We start from the raw sequence: 23,291 nt of genomic DNA on the forward strand, positions 1-23,291 counted from the left end.
AATTAATATGGATATTAATCACATCATATTTTCTTTTTTTTAATAATTAATTGGTTTCTTCTGTGTATTTACCGCAGTTTTCTTTGATCCATCCATATAATTGCCGAGGTAGATTTTATATGTCAAATAATATATCTGATTGACCAGAAATTCAAGCGTAAGTTGGCTAACGGGTAAGGGTTTTTAGTTGTCTCTCCAACAAGATACTTTTATAAAAGACCTTCTTGAAACCGATACGGAAGTGCGGGATTCAGCTCTGGGGGGGACGACTAGTGAAAGCAATATTAAAGTGATCCAAAAGTTGTAGAGCAAGATTTGAGGAAATTGACCCAACCGCCTCGGTTCGTCAGGAATTTCAAAATAAATGAATACCTTGGAATCCCGTATGTTCGGGATGAGATTGACCGTTTCAGTTCTAAATACGCGGTTAGGCTAAATACACATGTAGATCCCGTTGATTCGAACCCGCTAGACAACAGTGATGACATTTGACGATTGAAAAAGGTTCATATGCTGAACCTTAGTGATGATCGTTGAAGATTTTCCATCTTCATGTTTTTTTTTTTGTTCTGGTACTTTCTTTTTCTGTTTAGTTTCCAGAACCACAGTAAAGTATTACTTCAGAGGATGAATAAGGATGATTTGTATGAGAATAAATGAAGTGTAGTCTTGTACAGTCTCAGATCGACCGTTCCTAAGATGTGTGGTTGATTGAAACCCGACTACCAAAGAACACCGGTACCCACGATCTAGTATTCAAGTCCGTGTAAAAATAGCTGGCTTTACTAAAATTTGAACCATAGAACTCTCGATTTCGAAATCAGCTGATATGCGATGACGAGTTCACCACTTTCTTCTGATACTGTTTGTTATTGCTATTATTTAACAATTTTTGTTTACTGTTGTTTTAACGCTTATTTTTGTTATTTTAACGCTGTTTTCATTCGTTCGTTTGACTACTTCTGTATATCTTCTAATAGTTAAACACATCGCGTGCGAACTGAATGTGTTGGACACACATGGTTCTTAAATTGGTTAAGTTGTAGAAGCCAGTGATGATAATGCTTTTGACGTAACGAATGTTTAATGAATCTTAGTTGCTGCTATAAGTATGTTTATTAACATGAACGTTTGTGTTATTATAATCCTTTATTGTTTGTTTGCTGGAGAGGAGGGTCATGGATGGTCCTCTCTCACGTGATATATTAAGATATTATTTACTTACGGTTTCGTCCGGAGAAACCGTTTGTAAATTTTTGTTGTACAGAAAAAAGTAATATGTCTAAATAAAAATAAATCATTTGATTCCTGACGTTATCGATATAATGCATTATTATTATTACTTTACAGATCGAAAAAAAAGATTTATTTTGTTTCGTTAATTGCATAAAATAGAAATTATCAAGGAATTTAATGAAATACTAGGGAAGAGTATTTTTTAACATTTTTAAAGAGATAAAAATAAATTGCTTAACTCTTACATTATCGGTAATTAAAAGTTTTTTTTGTTTTTTAGTAATAAAAATTATATTATATAAATTTATATAATGTTTAGGATGCTATTTATCGGTAAATAACAACAAAAAATACTTTATTATCTTTTTATACATTTTAATATTAATAGACTATTAGCAATTTTATAGGTATGAAAAATCAAAACGTTTTGGTCGATTACACATTTAACGTTGATAAAAACCAATGTTAAGCGGGTGTAAAGAATTTTCTTGTAATTATTTTGTAATTAATCGACAGAGTAGTATTGCTTCTATAAAACAAATAATTCCTTTAATTACATTTTAAATAAATTGATAGGAAGATTTTTTAAACAATTTGGTTGTAAGCGTAATTTATTAAAACTTATTGGCCCCTTGCTCTGTAGCGTTATTATTACAAAAAATTATAAATTTTATAATTTCTTTTTATGTGTTTTGGAGTAAGAGAATCTCGAAACGTATACGTTTGCAAAAATCCGCAATACCCAAAATTTTGTCCGATATCTATAATTTTCCTCAATAACTATGCTGCAATTTTAACAATAAATCCGGGAAAGTAAAAAATAATTATAAAATTACGCATTTAATATCATTTGTTGATTCATTAAAAAGTTTATTTTATAAATAATATATTACAATGTATTATATTGTAATGTATGTTATTATAATAAATACAAAACCTATATATATATATATTTTTTTTTTACCTAAATAATGTAAGAAAATAATTGTAAAAAATAATGTAAAAAACCGTACATTTTTTAATTTTTAGTCCCACGATAAATATAATCATTTAATTACTAATCCTTAATCAAAATTAAGGATTTTAAATTTAAGGATTTAAGGATTAAATTAAATCAAAAGGATGTTAAGGAATTTAAACCTTAATTTGAATTTTAATGATAGTAATTTTCTACTTTTTATGAAGTTAAAGTTAGGTTTATTTTTTTGTTTATAATACATTCTTATTTTACTTTTAATTAAAATACAGATAAGCACACAGAAAAAATCTTGATATACGTAAAAAAATCTGATGAGGACACCACATAACTTCCTTTTTACCTCCGGAATATTTTACCAAGGAAGGCGCCTCCATCATTGCTATATGAAAATGCAGAGAGCCACATTTTCTTGGAAAAAAGCAACTGTAGTTTTCCATTGCTTTCAGCTGCGCAGTATTCAGAGGACTAAGTGATGCTGATATGGCCGTTTAAGTCATTCTGACTCACGCCCCTAACAACTACTGAAAGAGCTGCTGCCCTCTTTCAGGAATCATTCCTTAGTCTGGCTCTCAACAGAGACCTCTCCGATATGGTTGCACCTTCGGTCCAGCTACTCTGTATCCCTGAGAACTCAAGCCCCCTCACCAACGGAGAGGTCTCATGATTCATAGAGGATAGAGAATCGATGTGCTTCCCTTTGTAAGATCCAAATATTTCAGTAATTAAAATTTTATTTGGCTATAACTCTGGAACCAATGAAAATAAGTACGATTTATGATATATCGTTGAAAGGCTCTCAATGAGGGCTTATTACTGCAGTTAAAAAAAATACAAAATTCAATCTTTTGGATTTTGGGTTTTTTGAGCATTTTTGGCCCAATCGATTTCAATCAAAAGGGGAGGTGCACAACTAGATGCTAAAACAGTCCTAAATTCCAAATTTCAACATCCTTCGGCTAATCGTTTTTGAGTTATGCAAGATACGTACATACGTCCCGCTGAAACTAATCAAAATGAAATCACGGATGGTCAAAATGGATATTTCCGTTGAAATCTGAAAATCGAAATTTTTGGCTATCAGCATACTTCCTTTACTTCGTACAAGGAAGTAAAAAGACATTACTAGGAAACTTTGAGACGATAAACTTTTGTGGAAAAAAGGAACGCTGATAAATGACAAATTAATTTCTTCTGAGTGTGTACTAAGACGGTCTGAAACGCAAAAACATTTATTTATTATTTTTTCATAATTAATTAACTTTTAATTAGTTTTTCCATTTAATCTGTCATTCGAATGAACATTTTTTTTTTTTAATAACAGAATGGGATTAATAGTATCTGTATTTGATTATTCTTTATTAAGTAATCTTGTATACAAAACATTTTTAAAAAATTTTCCACAAAAATGATCTGGAATTATTTATGAAGGACTTAATTAACACGAGTATTAATTTATATGCTAAACAAGATCAAAATTTAATCGATTAATCTGTCTTCTTTCTTTTTCCTGTTTAGCCTCCGGTAACTACCGTTTAGATAATTCTTCAGAGGATAAATGAGGATGATATGTATGAGTGTAAATGAAGTGTAGTCTTGTATATTCTCAGTTCGAACATTCCTGAGATGTGTGGTTAATTGAAACCCAACCGCCAAAGAACACCGGTATCCACGATCTAGTATTCAAATCCGTGTGAAAATAACTGGCTTTACTAGGAATTGAACGCTGTAACTCTCGACTTCCAAATCAGCTGATTTAAGGAAGACGCGTTAACCACTAGACCAACCCGGTGGGTGAGATCGATTAATCTGGACTGTAAATACTTTACTTTTAAAATAAGTAGCTTATTACGCTTCTTAAATTGCTATTTTTAATAAATTACTTACTTGTACAACCGAATCATTTAAAAAATCTTCCTATTAATTTATTTTAAGTGCAATTAAAAGTATTATTTATTTTATAGAAGCAATACTATTCTATCGATTAATTTTTAAATAATTCAGTGAAATTACAGTACAGCCGCGGAACACTGACTTTTCATTTCAATTAAATGTGCAATCGAAATAAACTTTTTTTGTTTTTTCATACCTATAGAACTGCTAATAGGACCATTGCTTTAGATGAAGATACAATTAGTCTCATAATAGTGATAGTCATCAATTATGTTACAAAATTATCCGGTCAAAACTAAATCTCAATTTGTTGTACAAAATCGATTTAATAAACCAACTATTAACCTATGAATCCTCTTTAATTCATTAATATGACATTGAATATTTCTAGGAATAATGAAAAATTGTTCTTCCTTCTCATGGTAATATAAAAGGGTAAAAAAAGGTTAATTAAAAAATAATTACGACTGCTCTATAATGAAACGGATGCTTAACTGTTCAATAAAACCTAATTGAAATGATTATTAACCAGTTAGAACTGCAATACTTTAATTCAGACATAAAAATTGTAATTTGTCATCAGATATATTTATCAGCTGAGAAATGAAAAGGAAAAATTAATTAACATGAAACTCCGGAAGCTAAATAATTATCTAATCAACTTAAAAGATATGAAAAAAAAATTTTCACTTCCATAGCTAAACCTCTATAGCTGTTACAGCAACATAAAGGTAAAGTATAAAGATCGGCAAAATTTTGAGTATCAGGGTTTTTGAAAATATCGATTTTTATAAGACCACTGTTAGTCCAAAAAACAATAAAATTTAAAGGAATTTCCGGAAGATGAATGTATTATGTGTAGACCTATATTTTGATTAATATCTACGGACTGGCTCAAGATAGATTTTTCGAAAATAGCTGAAAAAATTTCTATACATCGGGCATTAATGCCATTACCATTTGGGCGATAATAGAAGGAACGGGAGGGGTAGTTTTAGCCATTTTTAATTTTGGACCTTTAGCATATCGGTAGTGATCGTAGAAAATTGAGCTTTAGAAGAATTAAAATTAGAAAATTTTAAATCTTTCGGATTTAGAAGTGGAAGAGGATATTTCACATTATTTGAGAGTTTTTTCCCCATATTTCGGAAACCTATTATCCACAAAAGTTGAAATTTGGCTACAAATATCCCAGTTTTAGCTTGAGTTTCGAACCGATCAGACAAAAGGCACGTAATAACGATAATTATATTTTTTTCTTTATTAAAGTATAATCTTTCGGCTTTATTGAATAACATCGCACCAAATCTAGCAGACTTATTAAAGTAAATAATTACTCGTACTATTAAAAATCAATTTTTCTTCTATCATAATTTTTATACGGAATATATTTTTCTACCTTTCTTAGTTTCGTCATAAATAAATTATTTTGAAAATGGAATACATCCGAAAGCATCTACAGGTGATTTAGTTATGGCGTAGCTAAGGAAAATAGATAAATAACTCAAACAATAAAATATATAAAAATAATTACTCGATAAATAAAATTTTATGTTAAAAAATAAAAGGGGAACCGTACTTAAAATAAAACTCGTAATTTTGTATTCATAATGAATGGGGCCCCTACCTAATATATCAAATTAACCGTACCATAAATAACCATACGATTTTAGATTTTAAGAAAGATTCTTCTACTTAACGGTTTGTAAGAATTTTCTTGATCTTCCTTATTAATTTACTCAAATTTTTACAATTACATTAACTTAATCTTACATGAAATCTTACCTCAACTCCGGTGTATTTTTCAAAAAATGATTTATATTGTGTCAAATCTAATATAGTCAACCACTGAACGACGCCAAGATGTGGCCCCGGCGCTGGCATTTTTCGCCTCGACAATGAGACCGACGATGGAAACCGAAAACTCCATGCGATACCTGTAACCATAAAACAAACATTAAAATCAGTATAATCGAAAAAAAAAAGGTTATATGAATTTACAATATATTTACGAGGAAAATAATAATTTGTACAGTTAAAGATAACGATGTTGATAATTATCTAAAATCACATTAATTAGGCACTGAAAATTATTTGACTACCAGAATTTTATTTTTCTCAGTTTCCGAATATGATTTCCGAGTCACTTATTTTCTATTTAATTTTAATAGATAAGATTAATTCGCATTATATTCATAATTATTATTATTCTTAAATATTTTTATTTATAGTCGCATCAACAATTAAGTCATTAGCGACTTTATCAGTGTAATGTAACTGTAATGGTAAACGTGATGTCTTGAACAGAGTCAGGCCGATCACTCCTGAGACGTGTGGTTAATGGTTCTTTGGTGGTTGGTAACCCAACCACCAAATAACACCGTTATCCATGATCTAATATTCAAATCCTAATATAGACAACTACCTTTATTAATTCATAATTATTGAAATTCCTAAAACTTTACGTAATGAACAATTTTTTTTTTTAATCTTTTATTTAACCATATACAAGAATATTATCTATTCTTTTCTCTTCTATGGTAATTTATTTTACATCCTACCTTCTCAGTTTTATACATATATATATTTTTTTTCCCATGCCGGTTTCTTAGAGACTAGCAGGTTTTTTCTTTGGTACAACCAACATACAAAAATAAAGTTCTGGATTGGTCTATAAACAGGGATAATTCCATATCAAAATACAAAATATGGAGGATAAGAGAACACTAAGAGGGCCTGAAGATATTATAGAAAAAAAAAATCAAAAATTGTAGCTTCCTGATACTTATTAGATTAAAAATGTTTTTATTATTTCAAGATATTAATCTTCTTCTTGTTCTTTCTGTTAAGAAGATTTAGGTTAGGTTTTAGGCATTTAATCTTTTTCTAGTTCTAATTATTACTTCACGGAATATTTTTAAATGTGTAAATTCATATTTTTCTTCGTCTACCAACATATCTGGCAAATTGCCCTTCTATATCTCATGGATTCCCCAAGTGGTATCCTTTCTAAATGTTCTCTTTCCACCACATACTGTAGTCCTTGATTCAGTGGTTACATTTTCTCCATGACGAATTTTATGTAATTGAAATAACCTGTAACCAATCTCGGAAAGCACAATTTTGTTAACTGAATCGTCTGATCCTTTTTTTTGTCACTACTATACATCAGCAGTAAAACTTCCATCATTTGACAGAATTTTATTTTGTTTTTCCTTACTTCGTTCTTTACTTTCTATTAAAGATCCACCAAATCGATTAAATCTGGTTGATTTTCTAATATATACCAACATTTTTATTATAGGTACAAGTCCATTCCAAGTGGTTAACTACAACAACATACAACAACAACAACTACATCGTTATCTTTGATTTTTTAGGGCATTTTCACTGGAAATCTAAAATTTTGGTCTTAGTTGTTTATATTCGGAGGTCATATTCTGATGACATTTTATCTAGATGAAAAATTGAGTATTGCAGATCGTCTGCGGTTTCTAGAATTATTATTTTATTATCTAAAAACAGAGAGATATTAATCGCAGATTCTCGTCGAAACAATACCTCTCCTCTAGTTTTATCCTTCCAACAATGTTACACAACAAACACAAACACACACACACACACACACACACACACAAATTAAATAACGTAGGCAAAGAGTAAAACAATTTTGACTATAACCTTTATCTTTTATTACTATTTTAATATAATAATAAAGACTTCTAAATATATTAATTAAACGAGCTGGAACGTCAACTCCGTCAAATGTAGGCTACATCTTAACTGGTGAAATCAAACACTTTCTCAAAATTGTTAAAGGTTTTTGTCAATTATGAGAAAAATATTAATGATTTAATAATCATCATCTCATTTTTATACTTTAATAAAATTAAATATTTTTAAATAAAACGAATTTAATCCTTTCATGAATCTGTACATAGATATACTGATATATTTCAATTGTGAAATTATATAAAACAATTCAAATGTAACACACGAATTTTAAGAAATACACCCGCCTCAGACTCATTATGCAACTCTTTTCGTTAAGATAGCGCATTCCCTTCTTCATCAAACTAGGGTACCACCAGGGGGTACATTCCTGCCAGACTGAAAAATACCGGCATCGAAAGGCTTCCAGAGGATTAACTAAGGGGGAATTGTACTGGGAGAAAGATGCAATATTTTTCCAATTGTCCTACGGATAATCCAAGTATAATATTAAAGGTTATAGATCTTATGAAATAAGATTATAAGAAATAAATAAAATATAAATTTTTGATCTAAAGGGATTGAAACGTATAGAAATCGGTCCATTTTAAAACAAACAAATCTAATTCTTTTTTGTCTACAGTAATTTGACTGATTTGATGCAGCTCTCCAAGATTCCCAATCTAATTCTAGTCGTTTCATTTCGGTATACCCTAACAATTTGTTTTACATATTCCAAACGTTGCTTGCCTGCACAATTTTTCCCTACTATTTGTCTCTCCAATATCAAAGCGACTATTCTAGGATGCCTAAAAATGTGGCTTATAAGTCTGTTTCTTCTTTTAACTACATTTTTCTAAATGCTTCTTTCTTCATCAATTTGCCGCAACACCTCTTCATTTGTCACTTTATCCACCCATGTGATTTTTAATATCCTCCTATAGCACCGCAATTCAAAAGCTTCTAATCTTTTCTTGTCAGGTAATCCGGTCGTCCAAGTTTCATTTCCATATAAAGCTACGCTCCAAACATATTCTTTAAACATTTTTCCTGATGTTTAAATTAATTTCTGATGCTCTCGAAATTCTGGAAATTATATTTCTGACTGAAAGCTCGTTTCGCCTACGCTATTCGACATTTTATATCGCTCCTGCTTCGTCCATCTTATCTAGCGATTCTACTTAACATCCGTCCATCTTACTTTACTTCTATTATCTTATTACTTTCGTTTTGTTTTTGTTTATTTTCATGCGGTGATTCTTGCGTATGACTTCATCCATACATTGGACTTCATTGTTTCCTCTAAATCTATTTTACTCTCGACTAAAATTAATATATCATCAGCAAATCGTAGAATCTTTATCTTTTCATCTTGCACTGTTTCGCCGGATCTAAATTGTTCTTTAACATCATTAACTGCTAGTTTTTTGTAAAAAGTATCGGGGATAGGGAACATCCTTGCCTGACTCCCTTTTTTATTACTGCTTTTTTCTTATGCTCTTCGACTATTACTGTTGCAGTTTGGTTCTTGTAAATGTTAGCAACTGTTCTTCTAGCCCTATACTTGAACCCTAATTGTTTTAAAATGCTGAGAATTTTATTCCAGTATACGTTATGAAATGCCTTTTTTTAAATCTATAAATGCCATGTATGTTGGTTTGTTTTTCTTTAATCTAATATATATCCGTCAATAAATGTAAAATACCAGTCACCTATAACAAAGCTCCAGCCGGAAGGAACTAATATACAGACCCCGCAAAATAGTAGGTGGATAAGTCTTTTCTCTCACGATATACTTCCAATTGTTAATTCTGTCAACGTACAAAATAAAAAATATCATAATTTATTTTTAAAAGACTATTTCTAAACAATGGATTTTTGTTTCTTAATGGTTTTTTTTTTAACATAACACAATGAGATGATTTAAATAATGATATTAAATTATCGTCTTATGTAATTTTTATATTAATTTATTTTTAGTAATTTATTTTGTTTTATATTTATTTTCCAATACTGAAATTACTTCCGTTTAAAATAATATAATACAGTATTTTTCCGTTACGTTTCAGTCTGTTTTATTTTTAATAAAAGTCAAATTGGCGCCGTTACAGAAGTGTTTCGTTTTGTTATTCTCGGAAATGTAAAGCGAACCAAAAGGGAAATGTTGTGCATCAAGAAAGGTACATTTACCTCCAATTTAAGAACTGCCGAAGGTACTTGAAGCACTATTAAATGAAGCGCTACGCCAGAAGGCGCTAGCACCAAAAGGACTTCAGAGGACGGACTGAATTGGAATCACGCCGGGAGTACGGAGATCATATGCGCCGATCTCCCACAATCGGATTCCGTTTACAAATTCTCACCGGTCTAAAGGGTCGGAACGCAAATAACAATTCCGTCCACAAATATAACAAAATAATTATAACCGCCACTAAATAGATAATAACCCGTCCGATAAATGAAACACAGCAGCAAGAGACATTTATCTACGTTCTGCAATTAGTAGGGAGTTACAAACTCCCGCTATCCTTACGTTCTGTTCCGTGTTGAATGGAGACCACGATCCTGAATCCAAAGCTTTCTCTAGACAATATAAGATCCAGCAACAGTGCTCTATATGTATGTATAAAATTGCATAATGTAAGCTATTACGTTATTATATTGATAAGGGTACGAAGGCAACTTGAATTTTATACATTCCTCCATATATTGTTCTGGATAAATAAACTATTCAATGTTGTAATAGGCCAACGCTAGAAACAATAAATATGTGGTTGCAGACCTAAATAGATAATGAAAGAAAAATATTGATTAGTTTATGATGCCTATCTCTCTCTCACTCTCTCTCTCTCTATATATATATATATATATATATACTGCATACATACACACGAGTATATTTATGTGCATTTGCACGTGCAGATGTGTGAGCGTTCGCACATACGCGTGCGTATATTCCAACAGTATAATTGATGAACCTTGTAAAATATGGCCCTGAAACTTTGGTGATACTTAAAAGGGAAAAACAGCAGCGATAAACTATCTTTATTAAAGATAAGACTGATTATTAAAATAGCTGATGAAAATAATAAAAATAAATCAACAGCCTACATTTATTTAAACTATAATAACAATATCAATAAGGAAAACTAATTAAAATTAAATCTTAAATAAGAATATTAAAAAGTTAATGGTTTTCAGAATAGTTACAAAGAAATAGAAAAACTAATTAATAAAGCAATAAAAATGTATTAAACGTCATCAAACAATTTTTGAACCGATTAATTATATCGGTCATTATTATTGTTCAATTAGCAAAATGTAATGAAACAATTTTTTTTCGTACTAATATTTATAAAAAATATAACTGAAGAAATTAAAGGTACCGTAGATTTATAAAGTAACGCAACCAAAAACGGCCGTCGATCCTACACTTGTAAGTTTCTTTTTACAGGGTTCCTAACGAAATACATATTAGCTGAGACTGTACTACACAAAGTCAAAATCTATAAATCACATGACTCATTGTCCCTCTATCTATGTCATTTGTTTTTCAGTTGAATAACTAGCTTATATTATCAATCGACGAAGGACCTAAACACAGATCCTTGATTTCCAGAGATGGCTGTACCAAAAACACTGGAAACTAGTATATTAGTTGAGTAATTCCTTACCGATCTCGGATTTTTAATGGCATACTTGTACGCGCGGACGTTGAGAACCTCTGTGGAATGTAATTATTGCGCTGAGGAGGATACCGCGAACATACGGAGTTTTTTGCGATCGGTTTCTCCAGCTTAGGAAATCATGCCGGAGAGAATTCGGCGTGCTTAACCCAGACAAAAACATCGGGACTACGTTGCGGACCGAACAAGCGTGGCACGCGATTTGCACGATATTGGTTAGGATCATCCGAACAAAGATGGCAGGAGAAATGCATGAGTGAGCAATTCCTCATCTAAATCACTCTTCAGGTCGTGTTCATATTTAAAAAGGTTCGGCCTCATCGTGGAGTAACCAAAATAAGGGTACAAAAAAGCATACTGTTTTCATAAACCTAGCGTATTTTATTGTGTAACATAACTTATCATTCGATCTTATTCCGAGTACAAGAATATTAGATCGGCTAATTTTACCGGTTGTCCAGTATCAAATAAATCGAAAATTTCTCATTTAATGTCTAGATTTCCTAAAACAGTAAATGTAATTGATTACAAACGTAGTGAAGGACGACTCCTTTAGTCGCTTTTACGTTTTTCAAGAAAATATCTCAGGAATCTTTCTTGAAAGATTGTATTTCAGTCGGGGTTGTTGATAAGATTGTAAAAAATTCAACTTACGTTCGTATCGTATTTGAGTTGTGCAACAACTTGGAGAACCTGATTTTAATAGACAACTTCAATATTATGTATGCATATCATTCAAAATTATGCAAGTGTATTTTGGAGAATGTTTTTTTTTTCAGATGGCGTATAAGTATCATTCTGGATATACTAACAGCCAAACCAAGACAATAGGAAGTCTTCTAAGAATCTTATCATGAAAGGCCGGAACATTTTCAAAAAGGTGGTGTTTAGTACGCGATTTCACAGTGAAAAGTGGTCGAATCAACTTTTTTTTTTTTTATAAATAAATTGCAGAACGTTATTCAGAAAGTTTTACAATTTTTATAACCCTGCTTGATACTGAACAGCAAAATTATTGGTTATAAAAAGGTAGTGCTACAAATTCCACTGCCGTTTCAACTGTGGAATTAGGTAAATATTTCGACGACGTGAAATTTCCAATGGACTATAACCTCCATAGTCCTTGGATCTCTTACTAGCAGATCTTTATTTATGGGGTTATCTGAAAGGTATTGTTTTTAACAACCCGTACACTTTGGATGAATCGAAAAAAAATATCAAGGACATAATCTCTAACATCAATGCAGCAACTTTAAGGAAAGGCACTGAACACGAAGAAACGAACTGACACTTGCATGAATGATCATTCATTCAGTATTCTAGTATTATCATTCATTCAGTATTATTTAGTATTCTGCCATTGGCTATTCTCCACCTTATTCTATCCTTTGCTAACCTCTATATTTCAGCATATTTTCCCTTTTCCATAATGCCATCCACCATTTTTCCATTCACTAAGCCCTGTATTGCAACCGTTAATAAAAACCTTCTTCTCATACGATCCCTTAGTCAATGTCTTCTTTGCCTATATTTTAATCGCATTTAGCATTTTCCTGTTCTCTGAGATTCATCTCAAAACTTAATTTGTTACACGGTATTGTCATTTGACATTTATCATTCTGCGCCACACTTACATCTCAAAAGCCTTTCCAATCGTCCACGTTTCAGCTTCATATAGCATCACACTCCAAAGAAAACATTTCATTAAGCTCTTCCTTAACGCTAAGTTTAGCTTTCCATACAGCAGTCTTCCTTTCTGCTTACTTTTTGATGTTCCTGAAATACCTGCTACTTCCTGATATTTTTGTTTTAATTTCTACTGTGCTAGTCAGGTTATTAGAGTAAGCATTTTTAACATTCATTGCACATCAACATCTAAGGATAAATACAATGTTACCGCTCAAATGCACAATTATACCGTCTAAATTTAATGATAAAACTGCAAAATTTCATACACTTTTAAGTCACATAAACTTAAAAAAGAGCAAAAACTAATTACAGTTTGTAAATACTTCGCGGTACCTTTCTGATGGCAATTACAACTTTAAAATAACGGAAATTAAGAACTTGGTTAATTGCAGTGGAATTATAGATAAAAATGATTATTACTGAAAAAGGGAAAATATAATGGAAAAATAAATGGCAAAAAAAAAAAATATATAAATATATTATAATATATATATATTTTCTATTTATAAATATAAATTAAAAATAAATGGAAAATATAATATAAGTGATAGCCACTTTATAGTAATCCTAGACCAAGAGCCATTGAAGGAGGAAAAATATATCTTCCTTTACTGAATACTGGTTATAATGACAATAGGTAAAACTGTCATCAACATAAGAAGAAAATTTTATAAAATTTTTATATTTAAAAAATTAAATTTTGAGAGAAATATTTTAAAATAGAAATACTTGTAACAGGTTGCAGGAAAAAAGTAATTGTTAATTAAGGAAGCAATAAAGTTTTGTTTTCAATAATAAAAGTTGTTTTTTTTTGTTTTACGTAGACTTTATTACATGAATTTTCTCAGAATTAACTTCTCTACAAGTTTTGATAGTAAGTTTACACATTTATTAGTCATTTAATGAAGTTGTAAATCAAACCTAAAAAAACCGTTATTTTCGTCATATCTGTGCTACGTGGGATATCATGACTAGCAAAATACAATTCTGGTATTTATTTTATTCAATTTTTTAGGTCAAAAAACAAGAAATCATCAAGTTTACCCCTTACATGACGCCTTAGAAATTTCAGTATGACTTCTTTTCAGTCGAACAACTGAAATCCGAGCGAAAAACTTGTCTGCCCGTTAATTTGATAACAAATAGTTTTCGGGCATATATTTGTATGATCTTTTTTTCCTTAGTTCAAACTATAGAATCAGTTCCCAAATTGTTTCCCTTTTTTCCAGAATCGCTCTGTAAAATCAAAAACTTATTAATCCAAAAACACCAAAACTGGGCGAGGACCATGAAAAGGCAATTGAAGGCATATTTTAATATTTATTTTCGTGCTGACCGGGTCAAATTTTTCACGTGGGGATTTTTGGAAAATCTTCACGTTTCATTACGTGCTCTAATTAAAAAGCACTATTTTCAGAATGAAAAACAAGCGAACGTAGGTTCGCTTGTTTTTCGCATGATATCTCAAGAGTGGTTCGACCGATTAGTATTAAATTTGGCAAGATGATTTCTTTACATGGGGGTGTGAGTGGCAGACATTTAAATTTGGTCACAGTCGATGAAGGGAGCTGATTGATTCGCTATGTAGATCAAGTATTTTTAAATATTTACTAAAAGGATAGGTAAATTTTTTCACAAAATTTATGTCCCTGAAATAGCTAAGATACCTTCAAATTTTGTTTGTTATTGGAACCTCCTTAAATAGGTAGGAGCAAAAACCACTTTTTCTTTCTTGTCGTTTCTCAACACAGATTTCCACTGGATTAATATGTAAATTTGGTTATATATTTGGCAATTTCATACAGTAGGTGAGGGATAATAAACCTGTATTTTTTCTTCTTGATAGCGTCAAACTGAATTAACCGGTTTTTATGAAATTCTATAAAACCTTTGATACAGATTTTAATAAAGTGTTTTTACAATCAATAAAGCGGATGGGAGATTGGTACGCAACCCAGAATTTTACTGAAGGATTAAAATAATATTTCTTTCCCGGCTATAGCGATGTATGATGCTATAGCATCTACAAGTATAACGGGAAAATATGTAGATCGATAAAAAACAAACAAAAATTGTTTTTTTTTTAAATTTTGTGCCTTAAAGAGATATTAAAAAATAGATTTAAATAATTTCAACATAAGCTGTTAAAAAAATAAATTATTCCAGTGATTATAAGTCCAAAAAATCTATATTTATCAGACGGACGGATTTATATACGTACGCGTGTATGTTGGCCTGTAATTGGTCTAGCAATTCTGGACCCCGTTAACCGATTTTCTTCAAACTTGGTGGTAGACAGATTTTACCTTCGTGAGGAGAGAAAGTATTACCTTTTTCAAAAATTAAGGAAAGAAGTGGAGTGTTTTGGCTGAAACAGAATTTTAAATCTTTACTGGGACACTTCAGCAAAAACACTTTCTTACAAAGTTGGAAATTTTTTAATCGAGTACACAAATTAAGAAAAAAATTTATTTAATATTCACTTCCTTCCCGAAAAATAACTTTATATATTTTTCTTTTTTTAGCTATATCTTGCATCAGAAAAGTATTTAATGAGAGTTTTTTTGGATTATATTTCTATTCTTATCTTTCTTTTTCCTGTTTAGCCTCCGGCAACTACCGTTTAGATAATTCTTCAGAGGATGAATGAGGATGATATGTATGAGTGTAAATGAAGTGTAGTCTTGTACAGTCTCAGTTCGACCGTTCCTGAGATGTGTGGTTAATTGAAACCCAACCACCAAAGAACACCGGTATCCACGATCTAGTATTCAAATCCGTGTAAAAATAACTGGCTTTACTAGGACTTGAACGCTGTAACTCTCGACTTCCAAATCAGCTGATTTGGGAAGACGCGTTAACCACTAGACCAACCCGGTGGGTTATATTTCTATTAATTGGCCATCAAGCTACTATAAAAGTCTTTGGCCCGTTCCATTCCAGTGGTATCTGGTAATTAAACTATTTTATTTTTTAAAAATTAAATATCTATTTAAATTTATTTAAAATTAAAATTCATATTGCTAGTTACCTATTGCATTTAAAATGTAAAAATCTTAAGTTTTAGATATCACTTACTAGTAGTTCATGAAAAAAAAAACATAACTAAAAATGTCACACTTTTCATAGAAAATTACAACCTTACTTTGTAATTTTTAAACAATTTTAAAAGTTATTTTTTTTTAAATTTATTATCACAGCTTTGGAATTATTTTCTTAAAAATTAATTTTACCCGAATGCTTTCCCTTGTGTAAGGGATTCCCAAAATGGTAAATATGTTTTTTCAATTTTTCAAGAATACAAAATAATAGTCCCACCGTTTAAATTTCAGTTAAATCCTCTACAAGTAATAATTTTTTGTAATAGAATTTTTTTTTTGTACTTATTTATTTAACTATGTATCATGAAATTATAAATAAATAATTTTAATAAAAATGTGAAAAAAGAATTCATAATTTTGGTTATTGTTTTTCAGTAAAAGGGAATTATTTCGTTATAAAGATACAAATAGAGCTTTTAATGACTGAATTGAAAAAGTGTTTTGCTTAACTTGACCGGGAAAATTACGTATGCTATTCATTTCCGGCTTTTCTTTTACATATCTTTTACTTGCATACTTACTTACATATCTTTGAATGTTCTGCTTCAAAGTAGTAAGTTTGTCGAGTCAGAGCTCTTAAACCGGGTAAATTAGGTAATTCTTATAGGCTTTTTTGAAGTTGATTTTGATATAAAAAAAAAGAATATATACAAGGTTTAATAAATTTTCTTAAATAAAATCTACTTTAAAGATCACTGTAGGAAAACGGTAGTATTTTGAACTTTCACTCGGAAAAGTTCTGGATTCGAAACCTGGTCCGACATGGCACCACTTTCATCCGGAATGAAATTTCTATTCTATATTCCCACGCATAACCTTTAAGCTTATAACCTAGATTTTATTTTTTTAATTCAAGACTACCACCTTAAAATTAAAATAACAAGTAATAAAAAAAAAAAAAAATCTGAGAGAATTGTTTTTTCACCGATAGCAATAACCTAATTTTATTCTTTTATAATCGTGAACATATAAAAACGCTGAATGAATATAAAAAGCACGGTATTTAAAAGTTAAATATTATTTTTTATAAGGTATTGTATTTTTAAGACGTTGGGGAATCCACTTAACTATCTTGTAATAGGCGAGTTCTCAACAAACCCACGCTTATATCAAGCTTATTTATATTTATTACAATGACTGGAGGACATCACTGCTTCATTCATATATATATATATATATATATATATATATACGTATCACTCATTCAGAATGAATCAATGAATGAGTTAACGTATACGGGCCTCCACCTTATTACTAGCTAAAACATGAATGAAAGTTAGTTTTATATGTATATGTAAAGTTCATAAAAATAAATGTATGTGTGAGTGCATATATTTGACAATTATTTTATAGTTACAGCTGAACAAAATAATATGGTATGATTTCCATCTAGTTGATACGAAATAAGGTGCGGCTTGTTTGAAATAAGTGGAGGCGTTGATTATAGTATGTTGATAGGCCTGTAATATTTAAGAAGTAGATTTATAACACTTAATTCCATTTTATATGGAATATTAAAGTGATATAATTTATACTGAAGATTATCCTACTGCCGAATTAAATAATACAAACGTTAGTTCTGAATAAAAATTTTATTTGACAGAAACTCTTAATGTAATATATATATATATATATATATATATATATATATATATATATATATATATATATATGTATGTATTACAAAGACTACAAAGATAACCTTAAGGATAAATTTAAAATCAACGTTAAAACCCAAAATCCGTGAATTTACCTTGTTTATAATGTAAATTTCATAAAAACTTAAAAAATAACATAGTTTAACACTTTAAAACGGATTATTATGATAGATTTAAGAACTTAGAAAACGAAGGAAAAATAAACTGCTCTCCTAAATTCGTAAACTAAACATAAAACATAAGACTCATTTAACTTATATCATCAGGAAAAAATATTTCTATCCACGGATGTTGTGACATTATGCCCGAATCTGTTGATTCCAAACTTAATTTTTGATTTTGAATACTTTAACATTTTAAATAAATTTTTTTCATACAGCATAGACTTGTAGGATTCGACTTAAAAAAACACCTTTCGACGTCATTTGAATCTATGTTATATAATACTGAAAAAAAAAACATCTATAGGTCTTCATGATAGTAGGCTATAATAAAGTGGCCGTCTAGCAAAAGTGCTCCGCCCCCAGAATCTAGGGGCCTACTCCAAGATCACAGAGCACAGTACGTTCGCAGTTCCCGTTTAACCAGAGGATTTCACTTCCTGGAATTCGCAGTGTTCATGGTTGTGAGAGTAATACTGATAAATAACAATTAAAGTATTCAGGTTTTATAGAAACCTGAAAAATAAACTGAATTACCGAAGAAAGAATAATAGTAACTAAAATACATACACACATATTGACGACGAAAAGTTCAATTATTTTTTCCCCATGTAATGAAGTGAAAGAATTAAACTTTTCTCTTTAATGAATATCTTTAATTCACACCTTCACTTCCAGAGGGGCTAATGCTTCAGTTTATGACTTAAACCCTTGTCTAGGATAACATGAATTTATGTTATGTAATAAAAAAAGGACGTCTATAGTTCTACATGATAGTAGGCTATAATAAAGTGACGGTCTGGCAAGGGTGCTCCGCCTCCAGAATCAAGGGGCCTACCCCAGGATCACAGAGCTCGGTACGTTTGCCGTTCTCGTTTAGCCAAAGTTCGAAACGATCGTTCGGCTGGTTCAAGCACGATGCGAGATCAACAAACAGGAAGACAAACTATCGGCTGTATGTGTTAAGATGTAATAAAGTACTTTGAACTGACCTGAGTAAAAAGAAAAAAGAATTCTGTGTGCATAATTACGTGCTGACATATTTTCCTTATTATATCTTCTGGAACGGGTGAAAATATCCAGTACTGTGACAGTAACAATACGAGTTACAGTTAATATTAAAATTTTATGAAAATCGGACAAGAGGATAAAGTACTTCCTATATAACCAAGGTGGGATTAAATACAGACAGGATTATTTCGCTACGGTTTTTTTTTAAATCCATTGGAAATTCTTTTTTTCTTCTTTTTTTGTTGATGATATCATCACATAAGCTTGAAGCATGTGAGTAGGATATGAAAATGGAATTTTCTAGCGTACGAAAAATGCTATGCCTGACTTGGATTCGAACCCGGGACCTCCACATGAAAGAATGAGGGTCTACCACTCCGCCACGAAGACCGGGTGATTGAAGTACAAATTGTGAATGTTAGTTTCCTCTAAATATTTCATTTGCTAACCATCTGCTAGAGGAATGTAGCGTGTCTTAACTTTTAAACAAAAATGTTAATGAAAACTGACGAAAAAAATAGGTTTATCCATTTCCAGAGGTTCTCCATTCTTGAATCAAATCACCCAAAAAAATAATCAAACTGACATAATTATAAAGTATAATCATCTAACTAAGAATGGCCAAGTGAAAATTAAGTGGAACCTTTTTTTTTTTTTTTGTCTTCAGTCATTTGACTGGTTTGATGCAGCTCTCCAAGATTCCCTATCTAGTGCTAGTCGTTTCATTTCAGTATACCCTCTACATCCTACATCCCCAACAATTTGTTTTACATACTCCAAACGTGGCCTGCCTACACAATTTTTTCCTTCTACCTGTCCTTCTAATATTAAAGCGACTATTCCAGGATGCCTTAGTATGTGGCCTATAAGTCTGTCTCTTCTTTTAACTATATTTTTCCAAATGCTTCTTTCTTCATCTATTTGCCGCAATACCTCTTCATTTGTCACTTTATCCACCCATCTCATTTTTAACATTCTCCTATAGCACCGCATTTCAAAAGCTTCTAATCTTTTCTTCTCAAATACTCCGATCACCCAAGTTTCACTTCCATATAAAGCGACGCTCCAAACATACACTTTCAAAAATCTTTTCCTGACATTTAAATTAATTTTTGATGTAAACAAATTATATTTCTTACTGAAGGCTAGTTTAGCTTGTGCTATTCGGCATTTTATATCGCTCCTGCTTCGTCCATCTTTAGTAATTTTACTTCCCAAATAACAAAATTCTTCTACCTCCATAATCTTTTCTCCTCCTATTTTCACATTCAGCGGTCCATCTTTGTTATTTCTACTACATTTCATTACTTTTGTTTTGTTCTTGTTTATTTTCACGCGATAGTTCTTGCGTAGGACTTCATCTATGCCGTTCATCGTTTCTTCTAAATCCTTTTTACTCTCGGCTAGAATTACTATATCATCGGCAAATCGTAGCATCTTTATCTTTTCACCTTGTACTGTTACTCCGAATCTAAATTGTTCTTTAACATCATTAACTGCTAGTTCCATGTAAAGATTAAAAAGTAACGGAGATAGGGAACATCCTTGTCGGACTCCCTTTCTTATTAGGGCTTCTTTCTTATGTTAAGTGGAACATAAAAATATATATAAGTATGCAATTAAAGGGTTGTATAAAAAAAAATTATTTTACACTTTGAGTAAAATTTTGAGACAGGAGACCAACTGTACCTCCAGCTAGCTTTTGACTAATTATAACCAAAATTAAATGGCATCAATGATTCATGTTCAGAAGCTATCGATTTACCCAGTCAAAAAAAAAAAAGAAAAAAAAATTGGAGGCTTATTATTCTCCACCCCTGAATGAAATTCTCCAAATAGATAACCAAAATAACGTATTAATATAATTTAATCATCTAATTAGTACAAGAATTTGATTCCGAGTCCAGAAACGACAAAAAAAAAAATACATTTTTAGCTCTTAACCTTTTTATGGAGGTTTAAATAAGACCAAACATTTCAGAAATTTTCTTAACTATTAAGTGTTTTAAAGGGACATTAAAATTGTGAAAAGTCTAACTACTCTTTGAGTAAAATTTTGCGATATGGATCCATAGGTCCGCATCTCCCAGCCACCTTGCGAATGAGACCAAAATAGAATTGCATCAATGTCCCGTACACAGAAATCATCGCTAAATTTCATCCAATCAATCTTTCCATTCTGGAAATAATAAGAAAAAACTGGTCGACTTACATGCATCCTTCCGGAATTTTTTAATGCTAAAAATGTGTATCTTGTTTATAGGAGGATGAGGAAACATTATAACTGCAAAGTTTTCCCTGATTACACACTTTTCCTTATATAGTATACTGTACAGTTGTGCAGTGTAACAATTCAGCCGAGAAAGTAAAAAAAAACTAAGGTAGTACAATAAAAAATAAGTAAATAAACAAATTACTTTTAATTAGAAATAACAATTTTAATTAGTTACTTGTTTTAAAAATGTAATTTTAATTATAATACTATGAAAAAAGCAAACACTTAATAAAATCGTATAAAATGAAAATCAATTCCGTTAATTAAGTTATAACAATTTTTACGTATCTGTTTAAATATTTTATGACTTACATCATAAATGCAAAAGTTAAGTTAAACAAAAAAAAAACTATGATTTTATGAAACTGACCTCATTCCTATAAAATTACAATATTAAGAGAAAAAAACAAGAAAAAATTTTTAATGTTTCAAGATAAATTAACTTTATATGCACATATATTTTCATGAAAAAAAAGAACGACTGCAATTTTATTTTTCTTAGCTACTTATAAGAAATATTAACTATATTTATAAAACAAATCAAGCGTAAACTTACACATTAATAATTCAGACAGAAAATGAAAGTAAAACAAAGTATAAAAATGGTAACCCGGGGCGGAACCAGACCGTGACTTCTCGGGTGGCTTGGTGAAAATAACTGAAGGATAAATAATTTGTAGCGGTATACGAGAATATATTTGAAATAGTAAATGCACATTACTCACAGAACGAGTAATGTGCTGGTTTCATTCTAGGTAACGATATGCCGATCTACTGTGGATTTTCGGCGGAATATATATCAACTGTTTGGAAGGAACCTTAAAGAGCATTCTATCGGGTAAATTTATTCTGTCTTGTTCGCGATCCCACTTTTGGTAAATTGTATTCTTTCAATAGCCATTTATTTTTTCCTTCATGTTCTTCCTTTCCTTCTCTGGACAATTTGGCCAGACCCCCATTGAATCTGTATTAAGAATCTGGGGATCTGTTCAAATCAATGCAACATTGGAATTTTTTAATTTGATCGAGTCAATTTGGATGTATAATTACAATATTATCTACCGTTGAGTATACTCGTACATACAATACAACCTGAGGTCTGAAGTATTTAAGAAACACATAATACAAATACTTTATAAGCAGATGTTAAGGAAAGACTGAAATGTTCTTTTTAGTTAAGATTTTATGATTGTGCAAAAATGCACCTTGTCGGTTTTGGATGAGGGGAGAAACGAGTCGAAAGTTATACGAGCTATGGGAGCCGACTTAATAGAAAAAAAAACCCTTTTGGCACGCCGGAAGGCGATAGGAGGTAGATTTCACCAGTGCTAAGTAGGAGATAAAAAAGATTTCCACCTTAAAGTTAAGAAAAACTTTAAATTTACTCAATACGACAGTGGTTGTATGTGAAAAAAAATTTCATATGTTTAGCATTTGACAAGCCCCATCTTCTTACAATTCCAGGAACATTTTGGTCAACCCTTGCCGTAAGGGTTTGTCATAACAAAAATTGTTTCAGTCAAACGTTTTAGTTAATGTGTAGAGGATTAAAGACCACCCTAAACTGTGCCTATTAAGGGAGTTATGATTTTTTTGTCTTCGACACCCGAGTTTTTCCACCCGCTGGGTCAATAGTTGGTGATATCAAAAAACTTTGCTTATATAAGTTTTACGAACTTATCCAAAGAATAGTAGGAAATTTAAGCGAATTCAATATTTTACTTAATATGAAAGTTATAGGAATATTTTATTTCTTCGAAAAAGCTCCCCCTCACCATTTCAAACCCCGTGGTCCGATTTTTCCCATTAACGAACTCGACGGAAATTTTGGGTCGTTATATTTTATTTATAAATTTGAAAGTAATTGACGTAAAATTACGGCATTTATCGTGTC

At 30.8% G+C, this 23,291-nt stretch overlaps 1 protein-coding gene across 2 annotated transcripts in view; it reads right to left on the bottom strand.

Annotated features, from left to right (window-relative positions):
- Positions 1–23,291, bottom strand: part of LOC142320462 (breast cancer anti-estrogen resistance protein 3 homolog) — a 416,915-nt gene that overhangs the window by 260,195 nt on the left and 133,429 nt on the right. For both annotated transcript variants that reach the window (XM_075358261.1, XM_075358262.1), the window contains exon 2: positions 5,891–6,042. In XM_075358261.1, coding sequence (XP_075214376.1) covers positions 5,891–6,042 — 152 coding nt within the window. The remainder of the gene's footprint in view (positions 1–5,890; positions 6,043–23,291) is intronic.

Source organism: Lycorma delicatula, chromosome 2 (assembly GCF_047948215.1).
Source record: "Lycorma delicatula isolate Av1 chromosome 2, ASM4794821v1, whole genome shotgun sequence".
Classification (NCBI taxonomy): domain Eukaryota; kingdom Metazoa; phylum Arthropoda; class Insecta; order Hemiptera; family Fulgoridae; genus Lycorma; species Lycorma delicatula.